Below are 26,328 nucleotides of genomic sequence, written 5' to 3' on the forward strand. Positions count from 1 at the left end.
CTCTAGAGGCTCTAGAGAGACTAAGCGAGGGAGATTTCCACTGAGAGGTGGTGTGGAGCATGAGTCCAATGAATAAGGAACCCACCAGACCTTGATACTGAAAGTAGGAAAGAATAAGGAAGGCCGACGTTCATACAATGAGAACTCAAGATCAAGCCATGACCATCCACAGATCCCAGATGCTGCGTTCCAGAGGAGAAGGAACAGCCTACAAAGACTCTAGAGGCTCTAGAGAGACTAAGAGAGGGAGATTTCCACTGAGAGGCGGTGTGGAGCATGAGTCCAATGAATAAGGAACCCACCAGACCTTGATACTGAAAGTAGGAAAGAATAAGGAAGGCCGACATTCATACAATGAGAACTCAAGATCAAGCCATGACCATCCACAGATCCCAGAAGCTGCGTTCCAGAGGAGAAGGAACAGCCTACAAAGACTCTAGAGGCTCTAGAGAGACTAAGAGAGGGAGATTTCCACTGAGAGGCAGTTTGGAGCATGAGTCCAATGAATAAGGAACCCACCAGACCTTGATACTGAAAGTAGGAAAGAATAAGGAAGGCCGACGTTCATACAATGAGAACTCAAGATCAAGCCATGACCATCCACAGATCCCAGATGCTGCGTTCCAGAGGAGAAGGAACAGCCTACAAAGACTCTAGAGGCTCTAGAGAGACTAAGAGAGGGAGATTTCCACTGAGAGGCGGTGTGGAGCGTGAGTCCAATGAATAAGGAACCCACCAGACCTTGATACTGAAAGTAGGAAAGAATAAGGAAGGCCGACGTTCATACAATGAGAACTCAAGATCAAGCCATGACCATCCACAGATCCCAGAAGCTGCGTTCCAGAGGAAAAGGAACAGCCTACAAAGACTCTAGAGGCTCTAGAGAGACTAAAAGAGGGAGATTTCCACTGAGAGGCGGTGTGGAGCATGAGTCCAATGAATAAGGAACCCACCAGACCTTGATACTGAAAGTAGGAAAGAATAAGGAAGGCCGACGTTCATACAATGAGAACTCAAGATCAAGCCATGACCATCCACAGATCCCAGAAGCTGCGTTCCAGAGGAGAAGGAACAGCCTAACAAAGACTCTAGAGGCTCTAGAGAGACTAAGAGAGGGAGATTTCCACTGAGAGGCGGTGTGGAGCATGAGTCCAATGAATAAGGAACCCACCAGACCTTGATACTGAAAGTAGGAAAGAATAAGGAAGGCCGACGTTCATACAAAGAGAACTCAAGATCAAGCCATGACCATCCACAGATCCCAGAAGCTGCGTTCCAGAGGAGAAGGAACAGCCTACAAAGACTCTAGAGGCTCTAGAGAGACTAAGAGAGGGAGATTTCCACTGAGAGGCGGTGTGGAGCATGAGTCCAATGAATAAGGAACCCACCAGACCTTGATACTGAAAGTAGGAAAGAATAAGGAAGGCCGACATTCATACAATGAGAACTCAAGATCAAGCCATGACCATCCACAGATCCCAGAAGCTGCGTTCCAGAGGAGAAGGAACAGCCTACAAAGACTCTAGAGGCTCTAGAGAGACTAAGAGAGGGAGATTTCCACTGAGAGGTGGTGTGGAGCATGAGTCCAATGAATAAGGAACCCACCAGACCTTGATACTGAAAGTAGGAAAGAATAAGGAAGGCCGACGTTCATACAATGAGAACTCAAGATCAATGATCATCCACAGATCCCAGAAGCTGTGTTCCAGAGGAGAAGGAACAGCCTACAAAGACTCTAGAGGCTCTAGAGAGACTAAGAGAGGGAGATTTCCACTGAGAGGCGGTGTGGAGCATGAGTCCAATGAATAAGGAACCCACCAAACCTTGATACTGAAAATAGGAAAGAATAAGGATGAAGACCCTAGAGGACCATGATAAGTAGCAGTGTTACCTCTTACTTTGGTTATCATTACTGGAATATACAAGTAGTATCAATAGTTGTTGGTGACATTACACTTGTTACTTGGCTATCCAAGTTCAGTAAACCCTCCACAAATATGAACATATTAAACCGTGTGGATTGATTTATTGACTGAGACATGTGCATTCCGTGCAGCCCTCCTAACTTCACTACTCCCAACCTGACCTTCAACCAGTCCATAAAAGATATACCAAGTCATTTATAAGGGGAATTTATTTTTATATGTTTAATATTTATCTTAATTTCTATTATTCATTTTTTATTTAGTTTTTTTTTAATACATTTTAATGTTATGTATATTTGTTTATTCATTTCACAACCTGGAGTACATCTGTAATGTGATTTATCCACTATTTATACTTTTCTTTTTTACAGTATACTACTTACAATGGAGGAGTGGCCTAGTGGTTAGGGTGGTGGACTTTGGTCCTGGGGAACTGAGGAACTGAGTTCGATTCCCACTTCAGGCACAGGCAGCTCCTTGTGACTCTGGGCAAGTCACTTAACCCTCCATTGCCCCATGTAAGCCGCAATGAGCCTGCCATGAGTGGGAAAGCGCAGGGTACAAATGTAACAAAAATAAAATAGATACTATTGGAGATTCTACATGGAATGTTGCTACGATTGGAGATTCTACATGGAATGTTGCTATTCCACTAGCAACATTCCATGTAGAAGGCTGCGCAGGCTTCTGTTTCTGTGAGTCTGACGTCCTGCACGTACGTGCACGACATCAGACTCACAGAAGCAGAAGCCTGCGCGGCCACATTGGTGATCTGCAAGGGCCGACTTCTACATGGAATGTTGCTCGTGGAATAGCAACATTCCATGTAGAATCTCAAATAGTAGCAACAGTGGAGGAGTGGCCTAGTGGTTATAGTAGCAACAGTGGAGGAGTGGCCTAGTGGTTAGGGTGGTGGACTTTGGTCCTGGGGAACTGAGTTTGATTCCCACTTCAGGCACAGGCAGCTCCTTGTGACTCTGAGCAAGTCACTTAACCCTCCATTGCCCCATGTAAGCCGCAATGAGCCTGCCATGAGTGGGAAAGCGCAGGGTACAAATGTAACAAAAATAAAATAGATACTATTGGAGATTCTACATGGAATGTTGCTACGATTGGAGATTCTACATGGAATGTTGCTATTCCACTAGCAACATTCCATGTAGAAGGCTGCGCAGGCTTCTGTTTCTGTGAGTCTGACGTCCTGCACGTACGTGCACGACATCAGACTCACAGAAGCAGAAGCCTGCGCGGCCACATTGGTGATCTGCAAGGGCCGACTTCTACATGGAATGTTGCTCGTGGAATAGCAACATTCCATGTAGAATCTCAAATAGTAGCAACAGTGGAGGAGTGGCCTAGTGGTTAGGGTGGTGGACTTTGGTCCTGGGGAACTGAGGAACTGAGTTGGATTCCCACTTCAGGCACAGGCAGCCCCTTGTGACTCTGGACAAGTCACTTAACCCTCCATTGCCTGCCGCATTGAGCCTGCCATGAGTGGGAAAAAGTGCGGGGTACAAATGTAACAAAAATAAAAATAACACAATCAAGTGACTGACTCACCTGCAAATGCGCAGTAGAGACTTCCCTCTCTGTCCCGCCCTAGCGTCAAGACGTGATGACTTCAGAGGGCAGAACAGAGAGGGAAACGGAGTCGGACTGTCGGACTGCCGCTTGGAAACGAACATCGCGCGCACCAACCTCCACCCTCCCACCCATCCCGCCGCCGCTCCCGCCCCCTCCGTATCGGGCCCCCTGCACTGACCTGACAGCGCCTCTCACCTCCGTGTGGAAGCGTTGCAGGCAGCAGCAAAGCGATCTGCTGCTGGCTGCAGCTCTTTCACACGGTGGTGAGAGGCGCTGTCAGGTCAGTGCAGGGGGCCCGGCACGGAGGGGGAGGGAGCGGCGGCGAGGAGGGTAGCTGGAAATCTCACCCGTTTTAAAGGGCTTAACGGCTAGTACATAATAAAACATTTTAATAAAGAGCGTAGGCTATAAGCAAAGATGAAACCTGGACTTTGTATTTGTTTACACCGGAGCCTGCAAACGCCTCTCCGGTACTATGTAAGCCACATTGAGCCTACAAATAGGTGGGAAAATGTGGGATACAAATGTAACAAATAATAATAATAGATAGGTAAGTGAGTAAGAAAATAAGGTGACTAATTGAACGAAAGGTGCACATGAGGTCAGAGAAATGGCTAAATATTATCTCAGCTAGGGTAAGAGTCAACAAAACTATTGCCTATGTTTACTAAGGTACGTTAGCATTTTTAACGTGTGTAAATAGTTTACGCGCGTTAAACGCTAACACGCCCATAGAAATGTATAGGCGCATTAGTGTTTAATGCGCCTTAACTTTAAAGGCGCATTAGAAACGCTAACACACCTTAGTAAACATACCCCTATGTGTTCCAATAAGCCAGTACCCACTACCAGAAGTGGTGGAGCGGGAATGTTAACCCTCCTATGCTCGTTTCATCCATGTGCCACTCACCACACACACATGCACACACCGTATAAGCAGTCCACATGCACAGACAACACACACCAGACTCCACCAGCATCTTCTTCCCTCTGAACATACTCCACCCCACACACTGAAAACAGAGAGAATTATGCACACAAAACCACTTTACTAAAGCTTGACAACCAGCTCCCCCGCAGCCATGCAAATGGAGAAAAGGGGAAACTTTTCAATTTGTTTTCATTTGCAATCTTGCCAGATTTCATTGTACCATACTGTGCCGTGAAAATCGATGCATTCAAAACATCGAAAGGCAGAACTGACTGAGAAATGATGCCGACCACAAAGAATCTATGTGTTACTTATGGTAAAAATATTACATCTCTCCCTCACAGACTCAATAACATTTTGTAGCATTAAAAAGACGGCTCACTAAAATTTAATAAGCAAGCAGACTGCTTTGACTAATGAACATCCGTTCAGAGGAACATCACTAACCACCATCCCGGCTCTGCATCAAATTAACCTTTTCCTTGATGCAGAACAAAGACTTTGGTTAGTGCGTTATCATAGGGGAAATAGCATTTCTCAAGCTTTACTAGAGCTTCGTTTAGGCAAACGTTTTTCTGCTCATTTTTGGATTGTTTGGGTTTTTCCCTTGATTTTGGGGTCTTTTTCAACTGGCTTCACACATTTCTTTTAATAAACATTTTTAATACCAGTTTAAACTTTTTAATGCATGCTAATTGACCTGAATCAACTTAGCAGACATTAAGGCGAGTCCTTTTCCTGAAGGGCACTCAAATCTGCTGTTAATACAGCTTGGTTTTCAAAAGTACTGTGCAATAACAGCAAGACTAGCATGCCAGAGTGTGGGATATTCCCAGCATGTTGGCTATTACAGTCACACACTAACGGTGTAATTAGCGTGCATTCATTAGAACCTGGAGGTGCTAACGCCTCTGCATTAAACATCAAATTTTGCAAGTTATTGTGTGGGAAATTCTGCATGCTAACACCAAATCCTGAGCACACCCTTTCGCCACCTACTGCCCCGCCCAGTTGCACACTATCCTCCCAATTCTATACAGCGTGACAAGTTGCGCACGCAAATCCTGTCGTGTTCTGGATCTGCCCGTGCAACTTAATTAGTTAACAAGCCTCTCCACTGATGTGCAATGATCTCTGTCCTCTGGGACTTTAAGAAGAAGAAGAACACATGTTTTAACCTACTTTATTAGCTATTTTTCTTCAGAATTAAGGCATTTCAAATCTATTCAATATAATGGGACCACAAGTCCAGTGGTAGAAGAAGGGAATGCATACTAATTAGCTTTACCTGATTAAAAGCACAGCCAGGACCACACAGCAGTGGCGTAGTCACAGGTGGGCCACTTTGGACTCAGGCCCGCCCAAAATTGTGACACTCTTGCTGTGGCTGGTGGGGATCCCCAAACCTTGCCAGCTGAAGATTCTCTCTCCTTGGGCACCAGCGCTCTTCCAAATGTCAGCCAGCGGCACTTGCCTGGAGACCGGCCCTTCTGCACATGCTCAGTTTTCGCACATGCATAAGCACTGAGCATGCACAACAAGCCGGTTGCAGCATCAGTTTGAGGCAAGTGCTGCCGGCTGCCGTTTGGAAGAGTGCTGGCTGCTCGAGGAGGAAGAGGAAATCTTCAGGAAGCAGGGTTTGGGGATCCCCGCCTGCTCAACTATTTAGTATTTGGGGTCTGTGGGCAGGGAAGGGTGGAGAGAGGAGCAAACCAGAGGAGGATTGGGGGGGGATTTGAATTCGATGCTCACCCACCTTGAGCTCAGGCCCTCCCAAATTTGACCATCTGGCTACGCCCCTGCCACACAGGCTGCCAGCGGAGAATTGGAAACACCCCTACGAAAAGGATCTTGTGCAAAGAATTCCATCCACAGAAGGGGGACAATGCAAGAAGCATTTGATACACGTTTAAAATATACTTCTGTTTTATTATACATTCTGACCTGATTAATTTTAAATCCTCAGCTCTACATTGGTGAAATAAAAAAACAGCTGATCACAGAATTTCCAAAGTAATTTATATTTACTAAATTAACAATGCTGTTAATCAAGACCAAATATCGTCAATTTTAAAAAAAAGTCATAGGATGTGCAAAAATACAGTACAAAATATACAAAAAAAATCCAAACATGTACAGCTGTTCTATACACTTAGTACTACCAAAATTGTGACTTCCTGACAAAATTAACTTCTCAGAACATGTATCAAAACAAAAATGTACACCACCCCCTTCCTTAATGAAAATACCAAAAAATGTTCCCAGCAAAATCATACTCCTACACTTTCTCAAAGAGATGCTAATTTAGAAATGCAGAAAAGGAAAAAAAGCTCATGTCTTCACAGAAGCTTCCAGTAACTGGTTGCCTCACAGCAAAACAGTCCATTTCATTTGAAAATCAGGCTCTGGACCCCTGGATCGATGCAACTGTCTGCTCCAATCAAATGATTTACTTGAACATAAGTATGTAAACATCACCCCAATGTGAAAATTAAACACATTTGTTATCCTATCAAATGCCACAAACCTGACTTCACTGGAGCTTCAAACGGCAGCGCTTTCAAACTTGCAAGTAGGTTTCTAAAGGCTGAATTCAGCCAGTCCTGTGGTCACTGGTCTGACAAGCAGAGAAATGTATAATTCTTAGTGGGGGGGGGGGGGGTGATGATAATCAAACAGCAATGAGTTTGAAGTTTTGCCTGTTTACAAAGCCGCACAGTAATGCTAACACAGCCGTGCGGCAGCCACTAGCACAGACCTGCCGAGTCTCCCGCTTTTGCGAGTCATCTCCCACCGGAGTGCCGGGATCTCCCGCTGAACAGCTCCGTTTCCACTTTCCAGGGACAGCAGGAAATACCTTCATTAAACGTCATCTCCTGCTGCCGCTGGTCTCGCAGCAGCAGGAAATGCTGTTTTACAAGGTGTTTCCTGCTGTCGCTGGAAAAGGAGGCTGTGCCGGGGCAGAACTGGGGTGGTTGTGGGTGGAGCTGCGGGTGGTTCTGGGCGGAGCTGTGGCAGTTCTAGGCAGAGCTATGAGTGGGCTGGTCAGAGCTATGGGCAGGTTGGGGCGGAGTTATCTGCAAGTTGGGGGTGGAGCTATTGGCAGGCCCTAAATCTCCCGCTCGGGGAGGCTGACCCCCCTTGGCAGCTCTGCTAGAGCGGCTAAGTAAACAGGGGAGATGGTTATGTGACTGCATCCCAGTCTTCTAGTTTTGTACTGGAGCAGAAATTCCACAAGTATGATTTTGCTGGATGCGAGGCAGTTGATATCCAACAAATCGTTTCACTTGAAAAGAAAAAAAAAATTAAAACAACTTGAAATTTAACTTCATATTCTTAATTTAAATCAAAGCCACAATGTGTTTGGGGGTTGTTAATCAGCCATAACTCTCACTACAGTGCGACATCAACATTTTAACGGAAAAGTCACCGGTGAGGGAGCCAGCAAACCTTATGAAAAATATTGCGAGCCTCCCAGAGCACACATGGACAAGGAAAGAGCCGGAAAAGTACCCAAGAAAATCATAAAACAGGCACAAGCAATGAGCAGTTAAAACACAAAGTGCAGAGTGAGGACAGTTCTCTTCCTGAGTTAAATGTTACGGTCCCTTTGTAGTTCATGCAGTCCAGTTTCCTGCAGTAGAAAAGAAACGCACATTAATAATTACACTGAAATCTCAAATTCCACCTCTTGCAGATCAAAAAAACAGCTCCAGGTTCACATTTTCCCTGTCTGCTGCCAGAGCCAGATTAACATACAACACTAGGTAAACATACATTCGTGACCCCCACTACCACTAACCCCCATTTACTTCCCTTCTCTCCCCCCCCCCCCTCATGGCCTTTCCCCAACCTTCCACCTCTTCAGAAGTAGAAGGGAAATGTACCTCGGGCGTGGTGGTAGTAAATGTTTGTGAGTGAGCATCGGGACTAGACAAGCACAAGCCTCAAATGGAGTGGCTTAATGGCTAGAGCTGGAGAGCTGCCAAGTTACCCAGTTCCGGGAGGGAGCTTTCTGGCCAGTCCTGGATCTCTGACAATCCTATCTCGGTGCATTATGGAACAGCCAGTGCTGATTTCAACGGGTAGAATCAGGGACAACTGAGATACAAATCCAAAAAGTCTCTGTCTTACAATTGTTAACTTGGCAGCCATGGGATAGTGAGCTCAGATTCAGGGAATATGGACAAGTCATTTTGCCCTGTATTGCACGGCCGGTCTCAGGCAGGGATGACAGGGACGGTCGCAAAGGGCCTCGCGTTCCTAGGGGCCCCACATCTCTGGCACGTCTGTCCTCCTGTCTCGGAACACCTCCCTGCTCCGTACCTTCAAGTGCATCCACATTTCAGTACAGAGCATCAGGCAGCGGCAGCAAATTTCATATCTCATCAGCTGTCAAGCCCAGAGCCTACTTACTGCTACGCCCCGCCCCCTTTTGATGTCACTTTCTGCTTTCGCAAGGGCGGGACGCAGCAGCGAGGAGGCTGTGGGCTCGACAGCTGACATATGAAAACCGCTGCCACTGTCTGCCGCTCTCTACTGGAACGTGGTGAATGCACATCAAGGTACAGGGTGAGGTAGGGTTCCGAGAGCTCTAAACCTCCTTTTAAACTCTGATAAATTATGGCTTATGGTGGCGGGCGCGGAGGCGAGCACGGGCCCCTCTGAACTGGTCTGCACAGGGCCCTGCAATTGCTAAGACTGGCCCAGCTGTATTGCTTCTGGTCTAAACCAGATATGCTAAGGGTATACCGCCCCAAGACTTATAGGGGATGTGTCAGAGACATAAATTTACAATGTTTTACATGTGAAAAAAGTCTCACAAACGGAAGAAACTAAAGAAAATATGTAACTTTCTTTCATGTTTCTGAAAAGGACACAGACAGAGTGGACAGTAATCAGAGGAATTCAGCCATTTAAATAAATAGCTGTGTAAATTCCCCAGGCAGAAGCTTTCCTTCACTTAGTATACAAGCAGGTACACTTATACCAGTGGACTTCTCCACTCCAGCCCATAGTCTCTAAAAGGAACTATTCGAGACTGTCCCCACTAGGAGTGGCCTAGTGGTTAGGGTGGTGGACTTTGGTCCTGGGGAACTGAGTTTGATTCCCACTTCAGGCACAGGCAGCTCCTGCACGTACGTGCAGGATGTCAGACTCACAGAAGCAGAAGCCTGCGCGGCCACATTGGTGATCTGCAAGGGCCCTAGTGGAACAGCAACATTCCATGTAGAATCTCAAATAGTAGCAACAGTGGAGGAGTGGCCTAGTGGTTAGGGTGGTGGACTTTGGTCCTGGGGAACTGAGGAACTGAGTTCGATTCCCGGCACAGGCAGCTCCTTGTGACTCTGGGCAAGTCACTTAACCCTCTCCATTGCCCACCGCATTGAGCCTGCCATGAGTGGGAAAGCGCGGGGTACAAATGTAACAAAAAAAAAAATACACAGATCTTCAGATATACACACACACAAATTCATCAGGGGCTGTGCTGTTCCTCATGTGCTCATTCAGTCAGAGACCCCACCCCCACCACCAGCTCTGCCCAGCATCATGTACAGGTCTAAATCTTTCCAGATTAACAGAACGTCTTCAGTTCTTGACTTTATTTTGGAAACCAATATCACTTTTGAGTTTTAAAATACAGGGGCCCTTTGGTGCCTATGCGCATCCAACACGTCTAAATTAGGAGCTACCGCCCAGCTACCGTATGCCCAGTGCGGTAATTCCATTTTTATATGCGTCCAATACGTGCAGCAGAAAATATTTTTTTTATTTTCTACTGTGTGGCGCTAATCATGCAGTAATCCGCAGCATGCGCGCACTGACGACTACCAGCCGGTTAACGCGTGAGACCGTACCGCTAAGTCAATGGGTGACGGTAAGGTCTCAGGCCCAAAATGGACACGTGCCAAGCTTTATTTTGCCGCACGTCCATTTTCGGCTCCAAAAAGGCCTTTTTTGCAGGCGCGCTGAAAAATGGACCTGCGCGCGTCCAATACATGCGCCTACAACAGCACAGGCCATTTATCGGTGCACCTTAGTAAAAGGACCCCTCAGTAACTAAGACAGCCATTTTTGAATTGTGTCAACTATATACTATTAGACCCTTAATTTTGGAAGAACATTTTTCGATATTGGTCCGAGCTTTGATACTTCACTTCTGTATTTTTGCAATGGCTTCTACTCCAATATTTCAACCAAATTGATTACTAGACTTCAGACATTACAAAATATTGCTGCATATATGACCTTTAAAGGTCATAAAAATGATGAGTCATTCTACTAATCCAAGCTCGTGTCTATTTTAAATTGCTGTCTTTACGATCTTTGAAGGAAGTGGATCGAAATACCTGACACAATTATTTTCTTTTTCCGAGAACTTTAAGATCTCAGACTTCACTTATAATTTATTTTCCTCCCCTGAAAGGTCTGCAGTATTCAAGGATTTTTAAGAGTTCCTCTGGATTTCAGGCTGTTCAATGCTGGAACTCCAGACCGAGGGATCTCAGATGTTTAAATTCCTATTTTTCTTTTCGTTGTGTGCTTAAATTTTTTTTTATTTACATTTTTATGTTAATTTTACATTGATTAATTAATTTATTTCTACTTCCCAGTTAATTTGCCGGGCTCTAGTATTTGTACTACTAATTTTGTAATTCATGGGATTCAGCAGAATATAAATCCCAGATTAGATTAGAGTTCATGCATGCTGTCAGCTCTTTTTCTTAGCCTGCAGTAACAGACCCCTCACTCTTTCCTCTTACATTCCTACCACTTCCTCACAACATCCCTCCCCCCCCCCCCCCCCCCCCAATTCAGACACTCAATGGTTTCACTGGCTCTCTGCCAAGCCTCTACAGAGCTCAGACTTCAGTCTCCCCCCTCTCTCCTTCTTCTGAGTATAGCCGGATCCCACCAGCGTCTCTGCACTGGAAGGGGAAAGGACTAGAGAGCTACAGAGGGTGAACTCTGAAGAATATTAAGATGCTTTGTCATCCTTAAAGCAATTTACGCAAGCATAAGAAGCTTCTGCCCCCATAAATCATGCTCAGTGGGCCGGCTACCAATTAGAGCCGACCAAATTTCAGTTTCAAGACCCGAAATCCGGTTTCGGCCATGCTTTGTGAGGTGACAAGTGCAGCCAACGTTTTCCTTAGCCTGGAAAAATATTAATACTTCTAGAATTGATACTATTAATATACTGATATTACTAAAAATTTTGTAAATTAATTTTGGACTGAAATGCTAGACAGAGAACCCAGATAACATCATCACAAGAAACATCAAAATTCAGCCATCAACAACAGAATCTAACGTCAATCACTGAATCTGAAGACAGCCAGCAAGGAAACCAACATCACATTTACACACTCACAGTTACACCAGGCATAGACCATGTGTATACCTCCGTAGATGCTGGGAGGTGGGGCTGGTGGTTGGGAGGCGGGGCTAGTGCTGGGCAGACTTCTACGGTCTGTGCCCTGAAAATGGCAGATACAAATCAAGGTAAGGTATACACAAAAAGTAGCACATATGAGTTTATCTTGTTGGGCAGCCTGGATGGACCATGCAGGTCTTTTTCTGCCTTCATCTACTATGCTAAGCATTTCCTGCAGCTGCCCTTCCATGAAGTGGATAGGCAACAACCACGGATTTAGGAAGAGAAACACCAGTGGACATCGTGACCTTCACCATGAGGTGGCTAGAAGCACAAGACATGAGACAGCCACTGACTTAGAAACTCCAGGACATCGTGACCTTCACCTTTGTTGCCAGTGACTTCAGCTTTTCTAGGAGTGTCTTTTTACTGGCAAATACAACTTCATCCTCATTATCTTCTCCCTCCATGATGGCACAGCTGTCTGCCGCAGGAAGCTCGCACTCTTTCGAGTTGGCCGTCATCACTAGCTTTGAGTATTTGTATTCTAGCCTAACAGTGAAAACAAAATGGCAAGTTTATTGTTCTGTTCACATATCGCCTATGTCCACACTTTCTGAAGTTACCGTGCTGTTTCCTCACCAAGTGCTCAGCCTGGACTTACAGTGGGAAGACATGACAAAAGTATTTTTAAGAGGTATACAGACCAGAGAAAACAACCAAAGTGTCTGAGAGGTGACATGCAGCAAGGAGCAGATTTGGAAGGAAAACAGCCCCAACCCCAACTGACAAGGTGAGCAGAGAAAAGTATCAGAACCCACGAAAGGTCCGAATAAGCATAGGATCCCAAGAGGCTGTAGTTAAGTGTACAGCTTAAACAGATCTGCAAACAAGCAGTCTTGCTGTTAGGAGCTGGAATTAGTGCATTTACAGCCAAAACCTGAACCTGGATTTCAGGCCAGTTTCAGTGCAGAATCCAAAACTGAAGCCAAAATTTGGTTGGCCTCTACTCAAATAAATTAAGAGATCCCCGCCCCCCCTAAAATAATCCAGATCTGCTCGGAACTAATGGAACCTCATTTCTGAAATGTGCCTGTGTGTGTGTTTATTTAGGGGCTCTTTACTAAAGGTTAGTGAATGCTAACGACATTTTATAGCTATGGAGCACGTGGCACTAAGCTTTATTTAGTTAGTTAAAACATTTATCCACAAGTCTAGGTGGGGTCAGCAAAAACACACATAAAATCAAGTAAACAATATTTTCTTACATTAATATAATACAGACATAAAATACTGGTTCAGTCATCATCATTTAAAGAGAAAAGTACAATACCAACTTCAACACTAGGTCATTAGACTGTCAATCTACTACCACTTGCCTTTGCAAACAGAAATTTCCTCACCTGCTTTCTACGTTTCAACAATTTTTATTGATGATTTGTAAATAGAATACATACAAAAATTCAGATATCTCGTATACAACTATCAAAATAGCCTAAGTACAGAGCATCCAAGTGAATACCATCATCAACTTTTTGTTTGACCCTTATCCCCCCAACCCAGATCCCCCTTTACCCTCACAAACTGGAACTGTCATGAGCCTCACCTGCTTTCTAAAAGTACAACAATTTGCTATTTTTCTAATCTCAGTTGTTAAATGATTCCACCAACAGAAAGAGAATTATTCCAGCAGAGTCCTCGTTCTCCCTGACACGCCCTGAAGACGTGGTCTAGATAGAACACTAAGCATAAAAGTTGATTAGCCACACACCACGCAGACGTGGCAATCGTGGGCACCATTTATTCCTTCAAAAAACAAGCTAATAAAGTGATTCCACATAGAAATTAAAAAATGTAACACAATGGGTTCCATGTGATTATTTCAGGGCTCTGTTCTGTAATCAGATGGTCTGAAGCTTTAGAGCTCGTGCCATCTGGTGGCAAGTCTCTGCCATACAGAAAGAATTGATACAGTTCAAGAAGGGTCTAGATGAAAGTAGAAGTTGCCTTCCCTCCATATACAGCATCCAAAAAAATCTAACTCTGTTCCCATAAAGGATCTGAAGAAGCAGGAGAAGACAGGTTACCTGGATCTAGAAGAATAAGACTTGGGATACAGAGATAAGCTCCCAAGCCCACTGCCCCAAAATGATTCCTGGAAAAACAACACAGAAGCATAGAAAAATGAAGGCAGATAAAGACCCTATGGTCTGTCTAGTCTGCCCATCCATGCCGTCTACTCTCCCTTTCACTCCCTTAGGGATCCTATTTCCTTGTCCCAAGCTTTCCTGAATTCAGACACAGTGTTAGTCTCCACCAGTTCCACCGGGAGGTCACCACCCTTTCCATGAAGAAGTATTTCCTCAGATTACTCCTGAGTCTGTCCCCTTTCACCTTCATCCTATGCCCCCTCATTCTAGAATTTTGTTTCAGTTGTAATAATTAAAGGGAAAGGCTCCCACCGTATACAGGAACCTAAGAGGGACAATATTCAAAGAAAGTCAAGCATCTAACCTAAGCATTACAGGATTAGGCTTCTCATCTTAAAACAACTCACAATGGGAACCAAAAAGCAAAAACAAGTCCTTAGAAAAAGGTTTATCACATATACAAAATCATTAACAAATAAAATCATGAATACCATAAATAAATAAGAAGTCTACTCAGGGTAACAAATTCCTTCATGGCCTATACATAATGAACGATATATAATAAATCTCAAAATTAAAATTATATTCGTTGTAAACTTTTGACAGACCATGAAAGCAATTGGTATGTGTTCCTGGTTGCACAGCAGCTTGAGACCTTCCTGGCTGGGAAACGGGCTGGGCAGGCCCGAATTGTAGCTAACTTTCCTTTTTGTTAGGTAGCAGTTGAGGAAAGGAAAAAAATAGTCCCATAAAATTAATTTGCCTGAGTTATTTACTTATGATTATTAATCTCTAGTTTAGGTTTATTTGGCATTCCCTTGATGTGGATTAGAATATTGCAATGTGTTTATGGATTGTAATCCAGGTCTTTCCTTGCTTTCATTTCATTTTGCAATGTAGTAAAAATCTCAATCAAAAATCAAAATTCCACAACTATTGTATGTTTTCATAAAGACATAAATAAACTTCCTAGAATATGATGCTACATCCCTGATGAGGGCTCAGGGTTATTGCCCTGTTTGCACCCCCTAATACCAACCCTGGACTGGATGGGCCCGTTACCTTTTACTGTTGTTCACAACTGCGCAACACATAAGCTTGAGGTATATTTTCAAAGACTTAAAAAGTTCCATAGGTTACTATGGAACTTTGTAAGTCTAAGTGCTTTGAAAATCTGCCTCAAAGATCACATCACAAGAGACTAGGTGGGTCCTGCAGCCTTTTACTGGCATCAACCACTTCCAGGATTCACCGCTGCCAGCTTCAATCATAACATGAGCCTTCCGGCTTTAGATCAGTTCTAGGAGGTAAAGTTAAACTTAAACAGCTGAACCAATTTAAACAAAGCCTAAAGCACACTCACTTCTGGTTCTTCTTCCAAAAGTAGCAAGTTAGAGCTACGAGGAGAACCGCTGTGAAAGCCCCGACACCAGCACCAGCCTTGAACCAAAAGTCAAGGGTCTCACAGGTCACCACCCTCTTCTCCGGCAGTGAAACCCCGTTAATGCAGCGTTTGGGCTCCTTCCACACATAGTGAGTTTCCTAATAAGACATAGAGACAAAGTCAAATATCCTCCAGTCATTCTCACACGAGGACTATTTCCAATTTTAGCCTTATAAAATAGCTTTTGAAAAACCCATTTGTGGCAGCCTGCTGGCGCTAAGGCCAGGTACAGCCCACATTTCGTTTACGAGGCCCTCCCGGGGTCTGCTCTCAGGCCACACGTCAAAAAAGGTTCTCCGTCTGCCAACAGCACAGCTGTCAAAATGGATTTCCGACAAATAGACTACACAGAAAAGTCCCTTCTTCCCTTAAATATAAAATCTTGTTTTGAAAATCAAATAAATTACTTTCTTGCGAATGTGTGTGTGCAACATTTACTAATAGATTCTGTGTATAGAGTAACATAAAACATTCCTCGCTTCCTGTCTTTGAAATACAAAAAGTGGATTTTGTTCTTTGAATCTGCCTTGAACTAAGCCAGTAAAACGGAATATTAATGCTTATGTGAAATTAAGTTAAAAGTAGGATTCCCGCAGGATTTAAGGTACCTCCTGAAACCAGGACAACAGCACCAGAGTCGCCTCTGGGCATTACGCGACATCACAGTACATACAGGCCCCACACTCTACCTGCAGTCCCTTCTTGCAGGCCCCTTCGATCTCATGGTAGTCCTGCTTCATGCACAAGGGACAGGCCTCCGAACTCTCCCACAGGAAGTAAAAGGTGCAGCCGTCGCAGGTGCCTGCCAGGCAGGAGCTGCAATAAAATAGGACTGTGTATTACACATGAGCTCACCATCGAGCAGGACAAGGGCAGAAGGGCTTTAGACTGCTCTGAAAAAAAGCTCTTTTATGTATGTGAAGGAAAGTCTAATAAATGTAAATATATAGGGTTCTCAATACTCGTAGCAAATACACTGATTGGTTTTACAGAGGAAAAGGCCTCGCGAAACCCCTTGACCCATAAAACAGGTCAACGTGGGGTTGGACTTCCTCATCGTCGGCCAATACTCGTAGCAAATACACTGATTGGCTTTACAGAGGAAAAGGCCTCGAGAAACCCCTTGACTCATAAAACAGGTCAACATGGGGTTGGACTTCCTCATCGTCGGCCAATACTCGTAGCAAATACACTGATTGGCTTTACAGAGGAAAAGGCCTCGAGAAACCCCTTGACACATAAAACAGGTCAACATGGGGTTGGACTTCCTCATCATTGGCCAATACTCGTAGCAAATTCACTGATTGGTGAAGGCAAAAGTCTGACATCAGGGACAAACGTCCAGCATCTAATTTGGGCATGGGATGGTTTTTGCCAGGATGAAGATTGTGTGTATCTCAAAACCTTTTGCTGACTGGATGCAGCTATATGATATATCTGGGGTAATGTGACACTGTAAGAAACAGAGGATAAATACTAAGCTGGGGGCAGGAATGAGTTCCCCCCCCCCTCGATGTCGCAGAACTGGCAACATTACCGCCTTACTAATAATTATTTCTATAGGGCTACGAAACATACAATAGCGCTGTATGCGTAAGACGCAGGTAGTTTCTCTGAATGTAGTGGGCTCACAATCTAAGTTTTGTTTTTTGTTTGTTTGTTTGGGAGGTTTTTGTACATGGGGCAATGGAGGGTTAAGTGACTTGCCCAGAGTCACAAGGAGCTGCAGTGGGAATTGAACCCAGTTCCCCAGAATCAGAGTCCGCTGCACTAACCACTAGGCTACTGCTCCACTAGCAACATTCCATGTAGAAGCCTGCCCTTGCAGATCAGCAACGCGGCCGCGCAGGCTTCCGTTTCTGTGAGTCTGACGTCCTGCACATACAGTGGTGGAAATAAGTATTTGATCCCTTGCTGATTTTGTAAGTTTGCCCACTGACAAAGACATGAGCAGCCCATAATTGAAGGGTAGGTTATTGGTAACAGTGAGAGATAGCACATCACAAATTAAATCCGTAAAATCACATTGTGGAAAGTATATGAATTTATTTGCATTCTGCAGAGGGAAATAAGTATTTGATCCCCCACCAACCAGTAAGAGATCTGGCCCCTACAGACCAGGTAGATGCTCCAAATCAACTCGTTACCTGCATGACAGACAGCTGTCGGCAATGGTCACCTGTATGAAAGACACCTGTCCACAGACTCAGTGAATCAGTCAGACTCTAACCTCTACAAAATGGCCAAGAGCAAGGAGCTGTCTAAGGATGTCAGGGACAAGATCATACACCTGCACAAGGCTGGAATGGGCTACAAAACCATCAGTAAGACGCTGGGCGAGAAGGAGACAACTGTTGGTGCCATAGTAAGAAAATGGAAGAAGTACAAAATGACTGTCAATCGACAAAGATCTGGGGCTCCACGCAAAATCTCACCTCGTGGGGTATCCTTGATCATGAGGAAGGTTAGAAATCAGCCTACAACTACAAGGGGGGAACTTGTCAATGATCTCAAGGCAGCTGGGACCACTGTCACCACGAAAACCATTGGTAACACATTACGACATAACGGATTGCAATCCTGCAGTGCCCGCAAGGTCCCCCTGCTCCGGAAGGCACATGTGACGGCCCGTCTGAAGTTTGCCAGTGAACACCTGGATGATGCCGAGAGTGATTGGGAGAAGGTGCTGTGGTCAGATGAGACAAAAATTGAGCTCTTTGGCATGAACTCAACTCGCCGTGTTTGGAGGAAGAGAAATGCTGCCTATGACCCAAAGAACACCGTCCCCACTGTCAAGCATGGAGGTGGAAATGTTATGTTTTGGGGGTGTTTCTCTGCTAAGGGCACAGGACTACTTCACCGCATCAATGGGAGAATGGATGGGGCCATGTACCGTACAATTCTGAGTGACAACCTCCTTCCCTCCGCCAGGGCCTTAAAAATGGGTCGTGGCTGGGTCTTCCAGCACGACAATGACCCAAAACATACAGCCAAGGCAACAAAGGAGTGGCTCAGGAAGAAGCACATTAGGGTCATGGAGTGGCCTAGCCAGTCACCAGACCTTAATCCCATTGAAAACTTATGGAGGGAGCTGAAGCTGCGAGTTGCCAAGCGACAGCCCAGAACTCTTAATGATTTAGAGATGATCTGCAAAGAGGAGTGGACCAAAATTCCTCCTGACATGTGTGCAAACCTCATCATCAACTACAGAAGACGTCTGACCGCTGTGCTTGCCAACAAGGGTTTTGCCACCAAGTATTAGGTCTTGTTTGCCAGAGGGATTAAATACTTATTTCCCTCTGCAGAATGCAAATAAATTCATATACTTTCCACAATGTGATTTTCCGGATTTAATTTGTGATGTGCTATCTCTCACTGTTACCAATAACCTACCCTTCAATTATGGGCTGCTCATGTCTTTGTCAGTGGGCAAACTTACAAAATCAGCAAGGGATCAAATACTTATTTCCACCACTGTATGTGCAGGATGTCAGACTCACAGAAACAGAAGCCTGCACGGCCGCGTTGCTGATCTGCAAGGGCAGGCTTCTACATGGAATGTTGCTAGTGGAATAGCAACATTCCATGTACACTAGCAACATTCCATGTAGAATCTCAATAGTAGCAATATTCCATGTAGAATCTCAAATAGGGAAAGGGAACTGGGACTTGATATACTGCCTTTCTGTGCTATTTTGCAACTACATTCAAAGCGGTTTACGTATATTCAGGTACTTATTTTGTACCAGGGGCAATGGAGGGTTAAGTGACTTGCCCGGAGTCACAAGGAGCTGCAGCGGGAATTGAACCCAGTTCCCCAGGATCAAAGTCCACTGCAATAACCATTAAGCTATTCCTCCACTCTAGATTACACCTTCCTCCACATTACGATATACAATTTATTCCTACCGTTCACTGGATTTTAAAATGCAAAAACACTCCATTAATTTGTCTAACCCTGTCATTTTTACACAAAACTCACATATTGTGGGGAGGGAGGGAAACATGAGAAACAATGTTACAAAAGCTGCATTTTCAAATACACAGAAGTAGTTACAAAAGAGCAGAGGAATAGCCTGATGCTTAGAGCAGTGGGTTAAGAATCAGGAAACCTAGTAGTAGTTACAAAGGCATAAGGTTCATGGTTACATTTATTTAATATACCACCTATAAGTCTAGCCATCAAGGCGGTTTACATAAAAGACCAGCAGAGAACAGAAACGTACAACTGAATGTCTGAAATGAGAGGGAAAACATCAGCACTCAGAAACAGCAGAAATTAGAAGCCCAGAGCAGACGTCTCTCACTCATAAAAGATTGCCTAATTCAGTCTTCTTTCCTACCCACCCCTCCCCAACTCCTGCCCACCCCTAGCACAACTCTTCATTTATAATCTTAATTTATAGACAGTTATTCTAATTAGGATAGCAAGTGGAGGAGTGGCCTAATGGTCAGTGCAGCAGGCTTTGATCCTGGCTACCTGGGTTCAATTCCCACTGCAGCTCCTTGTGACCTTGGCAAGTCACTTAACCCTCCATTGACCCAGGTTACAAAAACTTGGATTGTGAGCCCTCTAGGGACAGAGATTTCATTACTTTCTAAGAAGCAAACACTAAATAAATCACTCAATATACCATGTAACTTAATGGCTTTTTTCTATTAGTCTAATATACTTACTAAGCAAGTTTTAAATGATTAAACAACTTAATAATACTAAGATGCCAAAAGCAGTCCGGCAGCGAGAGGAGTGCTATCCAGTCTTTTGCACTGAGTGTCACTTTTATTTATTTATTTATTATTTACTTATGACATTTATACCCCACATTAGCCTGAAATAGACTGAAGTTCAATGTGGTTTACAAACAAACAATAAAGTGAATAAAACATAACAATGTACAGAATATAACACAAATTACAATAACTTCAAGAAGCAAATTAATACATGTACAGTAAGTAACCAGGGATTTAGACTATCTCAAGGGTATACAAATAATTAAGGGTGAATAGGTGAGAGCATAATTAGGCAGGACTAGATGGGAAAGAAGGAAAGAGGACAACATGAAATTAAGAAAAGGGAATGGGTAAAGTTCAAATAGAGATCTTTGAATTCAGAAAGCCTGAAGAAATGTGTTTTTAGAAGACTTCTGAAAGTTAGGTAATCATCTGTAAACTTGATTGATTTAGGAAGACAATTCCACATTTTGGTGCCTTGATAAGAGAAATTAGCAGAGTGAATTGTTTTATATATCACATTCTTACAGACAGGGAAATGTAAGATAAGATCATCTCTACATGATTTTAAACAGCATTACGAGGGGGTAATTCAATAAGATTATTCATATATGATGGGGTTTGACCAAACAGGATTTGGTGAATGAAAACGCATAATTTGAAAGGTATTCTATCAACAAGTATCTCCCAATTGGTGAAGGGTTAAATGCATGAAGCAGAAACGCATTCTACAGGAACCAGTTCCCACATACCGTGGCACAGATATCTCTCCTCGACCGGGTTTTGCGGGATTACACCTCATAATGATAACAGATGCACGGCCTCTCTCGCACGAGGAAGTCGTGGTTGAGGACCTGCAAAAAAAGAAAACAGTGTACAAACATATCCACAGTGCAAGAGAAGTGTATACAGTGCAAACCCAGAAGCCAGTAAATGAATGAAAAGGGAAAGAAATGTGTGTGGGGGGGGGGGGGGAGGAGGAGAGACATAAAGGAAGAAAGAGGGGGAGGGGGATAAAGGCCTCAGAGGGAGAAAGGTGAAGAGGATAGGTAGAGGCCACAGAGGGAAAAAGGTGGAACGGGGGAAGAGGCCACAGAGGGAGAGAAGGGGAGGAGAGGAAACAGGCCGCAGAGGGAGAATGGTGGGGAGGAGGGTTAGAGGCCACTGAGGCAGAAAGATGGAGAGGGGCACAGAAGCTGCAGAGGGCACAAAGGTGGAGGGGAATAGAAGCTGCAAATGGAAAACGGTGGAGGGGATAAAGGCAACAGAAGAAGAGATACGGAAGGAAGCAAGAAAGGCTACAAGGGGAGAGATGGAGGGAGGGTACTAAAGCTGTTGTTAGCTCCTGGCATCATTAGGGCTCCTTGTCGTCTCCACTGAATCCATCTGCAGATTTGTTACTGGTTTCCCTAAGGTCACATCTCTCCTGCATTGTCCACCTCTCAAGAAAGGCTGCGCTCAATTTTCATCTGAAATCTGTCATTTCAGCCATGCTGAGCCTCTCGTTAGCCAGTTCCTACTTACTGGTAAAAGAAATGCACGTCTGGCAGACTCCCCAGTGACGGAGGGAAGAAGTAGTCAGTTCTGACCTCGACATTCTGAAGTCTCGTCTCAGTGGTTGCCCCTATGAAGAAAATGTGAAGAGAGAGACAAAAGACTTTGTTACTGATGACCACAAATGCGGATGCTAGAGGCCATCAGCGCCGGAGTAGCGCCCGCATTTTCCCGCGCCCCCGGGATCAGAGCCGGCAAACACACAAAACAACGAACTCACCGGCTCTGACCGCTAACTTCATGTAAATGCATGCAAACGAGGGTCTCCCGCATTCCGCCCTCATGATCAGTGGGCATTTATAAATATGTCAGAAAGCAGCGGTCCTAAGACAGACCCCTGGGGAACCCCTCTATCTACCCTCCTCCATTAAGAATAAATGCCAGAATTAGTGGGTACATTTTATTTTACCACAGAAACAAAGAAAATGACAGCAGATTAAGGAAATATGGTCTATCCAGTCTGTCCATCCGTATCATCTTCTATCTAAGAGATCCCACATGCCTGTCCCATGCTTTCTTGAATTCTGATACAGTCCTCGTCTCCACCACCTGCACCGGGAGCTCGATCTGCGCATCCACCACCCTTTTCATGATCAAGTATTTCTTCAAGTTACTTTTGAGTCTACCCCACTTCAACTAGGTTGTATGTGCAGAACGTCAGACTCAGAAACAGAACGAAGGAAGAAGAGGACCTCGGCTGGCGGGGGTTGGGGTCTCCCGCCAGCAAAGGTAGCAGACAGCGACGGCGGGTTGACAGCGGGGGGGGGTCAAGAGGGTCATCGGCAGGGGGTCCAGGGCCAAATCTATGGGGGCCCACGTAGCTACGCCCCTGGGTTAGCGCCACTAAAAATAGCCAGTTAACAGCAAACTGAAAACTGGCTGTTCTGGGGGCAGAATCAGCACTTGGCCAGCCATGCTAACCACATAAAAGTCAGTCCTATCTTTATGCGGTAACCTATAGCCGGTTAAGTGCTGAATATTGCACTTAACCAGCTACATGTTAACTGGCTCTGCAAACTTAGAAATTCGATACCAGTGTCTGGAAACGGCCCAGAACTGAACTTCCAGGTTTAACGCCAATAACGGTCAACAAAATGCTGCGCGGCGGCAGTCAACAAAACGAGCACCACCAGCTGAATATCAGGCTCTCTGTGCATTTTTTGTAGCAATCTAGGCGCATTGTATTACACACACGTATTTCCACTGCTATGCTAGTATTCTATAAGAGAACATAAGCCCCCTACTTTCCCTTATAAGGCTTAAATAGCTGCTCCTCTATAGGGGTAGAGCCACTGAAAATCAAAGCTAGAATTATCGAGAGAACAGCTGTCAATGGCTGGATAATCCCTTTTCAGTATCAACCCATTACAGTTTTTGAAAGTCAGCCCAATGGTTTAAACATTTCAGCACAATTTAGTTAAAACTGGGTTCAAATAAAAATGGAGGCATCTCTTTTCAAGGTAAGAGCACGTCGCTTCTTCAGGTTAGGGAAACAGTTGGTTACGAGGGGTGGAGGTTTCCATAAGAGTAAAACTGCAGCACGCGATACCTAAGAACTTGTCAGCGAGACTGATGGACTGGGAGGACAGCGCCGTTCTAAATCCCTTGCTGTCGGACGGAATGATGGTAGACTGGCACACAAAGGTTTTCACAAAATTCGAATAGTCCTCTGCTTCTGCCTCCATGTCCTTCACCGTGACATCTGTAATATTGTCCGTGCACACAGCCATCTTCTCTCCCTGTCAACATCAAAAGCCATTAGAAGATCTAAGTCTCAAAAAATCATTTAACAGGAATGCCATTTCATAAAATCAAGCTGACACTGAACAACATTAACGATCAGTCATGCTAACTTATCACACACTCCTTAAAATACAAAGCAAAGACTTTGTTTCAACTGTGCTTGATGAGAAAGCTTCGCCGTATATGTAAATATTTTACATTAGATCGTTTCAGACTGTTAACACAAGCATTACTCTCTCGCAACTGGACTGGAGGAGCCATCTAATGGTTCATGCAGTGGGCTGAGAACCTTGTGAACTGGGTTCAAAATCCCTGGCAGCTCCTTGTGACCTTGGGTAAGTCACTAAACCCTCCATTGCCCCAGGTACAAAAAACTTAGATTGTAAGCCCTCCTGGGACAGAGAAAGTACCTGCATATAATATATGCAAATCACTTGGCTGTACCCAAAGAAAGGCGGTATATCAAATCCATGACTATTGTAATATCACCCATTTAGGTTGGTCATAAGAAATACTGAGGAAATTACAATCCATTCAAAATACTGCTGTTCGATTGATTTTCTCCTGGAAGAAATATGATATTATCTCACAGTTACCTACAACTACATTGGGATCCAGTTTAAGTTTCTTTGTAAGCTCTATAAAACGCTGTTCGGCTTAGCTCCATCTTATATATATGATCATTTTAAATTCATCACTTCGACAAGACCCCACAGAGAATGCAATAACTATGTTAACAATACTACGTAAGCCACTTTGAGCCTGCAAAATAGGTGGGATAAGGTGGGATACAAATGCAATAAATAAAAATAAAATAAAAAATAAATAATCCATTTAGTTTCCTAAAGTTTCTTATTCGCTTTTCAGGCTGTCAGAATGGGGATGGACATACTTCGAGGCAACCCACCTAAGTGCCGTGATCAGTGATAACCCCGGATACTCAATGCCAGGCTGTTTCCAGTGATTGACACCGAATAGCCAGGGTTTTTTTTGGTCCCTTTAGGAAGGGAATCCCAAAGAGTGGGAGCCAAGAAAGACAAAGAAGTGTGTTGAGATACCTCCAGATGAGTTTGAGATGGGAGAGGAATGGAGAAAAGAGACGTGTGAGAAGATCTGAAACTATTTATTTATTTATTGCATTTCTATCCCACATTTTCCCACCTGTTTGCAGGCTCAAAGTGGCTTACAGAGTATGGTTATGACATAATCATTTCGTGATAACAGGTACAATTCTTAAAGTTTGAAGATTAGGTAAGGGAAGATAGATGGAAGGTGTTAGGTAGGATATAGGTGAACTGTAATAACTGTGTAGTTTGTTGAGGTAATTTTGTAGGCTATCCTGCTTATAATCGAACGAGAAAAACGCCCAAGTTCCGACCTAAATCGGGAGATGGGCGTTTATCTCACAAAAACGAATAACGCGGTATAATCAAAAGCCGAATTTGGACGCTTTCAACTGCACTCCGTCGCGGATGCGGACAAAGTTGACGGGGGCGTGTCGAAGGCGTGTCGAAGGCGGAACTGGGGCGTGGTTATCGGGCGAACAGAGATGGGCGCCCTTTCGCCGATAATGGAAGAAAAATATGCGATTTCAGCGAGAATTTAGGGCACTTTTCCTGGACCCTGTTTTTCCACGAATAAGGCCCCAAAAAGTGCCCTAAATGACCAGATGACCACTGGAGGGAATCGGGGATGACCTCCCCTGACTTCCCCAGTGGTCACAAACCCCCTCCCAGCACAAAATATGACGTTTCACAACTTTTTATTTTCACCCTCAAATGTCATACCCACCTCCCTGGCAGCAGTATGCAGGTTACTGGAGCACTTATTAGGGGGTGCAGTGGACTTCAGGCAGGTGGACCCAGGCCCATCCCCCCCCTACCTGTTACAATTGTGCTGCTTAATGCGTTAGTCGTCCAACCCCCCCAAACCCACTGTACCCACATGTAGGTGCCCCCCTTCACCCCTTAGGGCTATAGTAATGGTGTAGACTTGTGGGCAGTGGGTTTTGAGGGGGATTTGGGAGGCTCAACACACAAGGGAAGGGTGCTATGCACCTGGGAGCTCTTTTACCTTTTTTTTTTGTTTTGTAAAAGTGCCCCCTAGGGTGCCCGGTTGGTGTTCTGGCATGTGAGGGGGACTAGTGCACTACGAATCATGGCCCCTCCCACGAACAAATGCCTTGGATGTATTCGTTTTTGAGCTGGGCGCTTTCATTTTCCATTATCACTGAATAACAAAAACGCCCAGCTCACAAATTAGCGAATAACATATGGGCGTCTATTTTTTTCAAAAATACGGTTGGGTCCGCCCCTTCACGGACCCGTTCTCGGAGATAAACGCCCCTGGAGATAGGCGTTTTCGTTCAATTATGCCCCTCTATGTGTTTTCTTTGTAGGCCTTTTGGAAGAGATGTGTCTTCAGAGATTTTCGGAAGTTAGTTATATCGTCAGTAGCTTTCAGGTCTGTAGGTAGAGCATTCCACAGCTGAGTGCTCAAGTAGGAGAAGGTGGCGGCGTGTATCAGCTTGTATTTTACTCCTTTACAGCTGGGGAAGTGCAGATTCAGAAATTTGCGGCACATACATAAGGAATTAAGGGGCCCTTTTAATAAGCTATGGTAAAAAGCGGCCTGCGGTAGTACGAGCACATCTTTTGGGTGAACTTTGGGCCATTTTTTACCGCGTCTAGGAAAAAGGGCATTTTTTAAGGGGCCGGAAAATGGACGTGTGGTAAACTTGAAACCAGCACGCATCCATTTTCAGCCTGAGACCTTACCGCCACGCATTCATCTAGCAGTAAGGTCTCACGCATCTTACCCGTGCAGTAAGCATCAGTGCGCACCAACTGCTGTTTATCACCAGGTAAGTGGCCTGCAGTGGAAAATAG

The 26,328-nt window shown here is 44.6% G+C and overlaps 1 protein-coding gene across 1 annotated transcript in view; it reads right to left on the reverse strand.

The window, feature by feature from the left end:
- Nucleotides 1–6,944: 6,944 nt before the first annotated feature.
- Nucleotides 6,945–26,328, reverse strand: part of KIAA1324L (KIAA1324 like) — an 80,056-nt gene continuing 60,672 nt past the window's right edge. Inside the window, exons 16-22 of the mRNA XM_030216604.1 lie at nt 23,247–23,436; nt 21,668–21,767; nt 20,896–20,997; nt 16,102–16,228; nt 15,332–15,510; nt 12,205–12,370; nt 6,945–8,074 (exon numbers count right to left, since the gene is read on the reverse strand). Coding sequence (XP_030072464.1) covers nt 8,033–8,074; nt 12,205–12,370; nt 15,332–15,510; nt 16,102–16,228; nt 20,896–20,997; nt 21,668–21,767; nt 23,247–23,436 — 906 coding nt within the window. The 3' untranslated portion in view covers nt 6,945–8,032. The remainder of the gene's footprint in view (nt 8,075–12,204; nt 12,371–15,331; nt 15,511–16,101; nt 16,229–20,895; nt 20,998–21,667; nt 21,768–23,246; nt 23,437–26,328) is intronic.

Source organism: Microcaecilia unicolor, chromosome 10, assembly GCF_901765095.1.
Source record: "Microcaecilia unicolor chromosome 10, aMicUni1.1, whole genome shotgun sequence".
NCBI classification, from domain to species: Eukaryota; Metazoa; Chordata; class Amphibia; order Gymnophiona; family Siphonopidae; genus Microcaecilia; species Microcaecilia unicolor.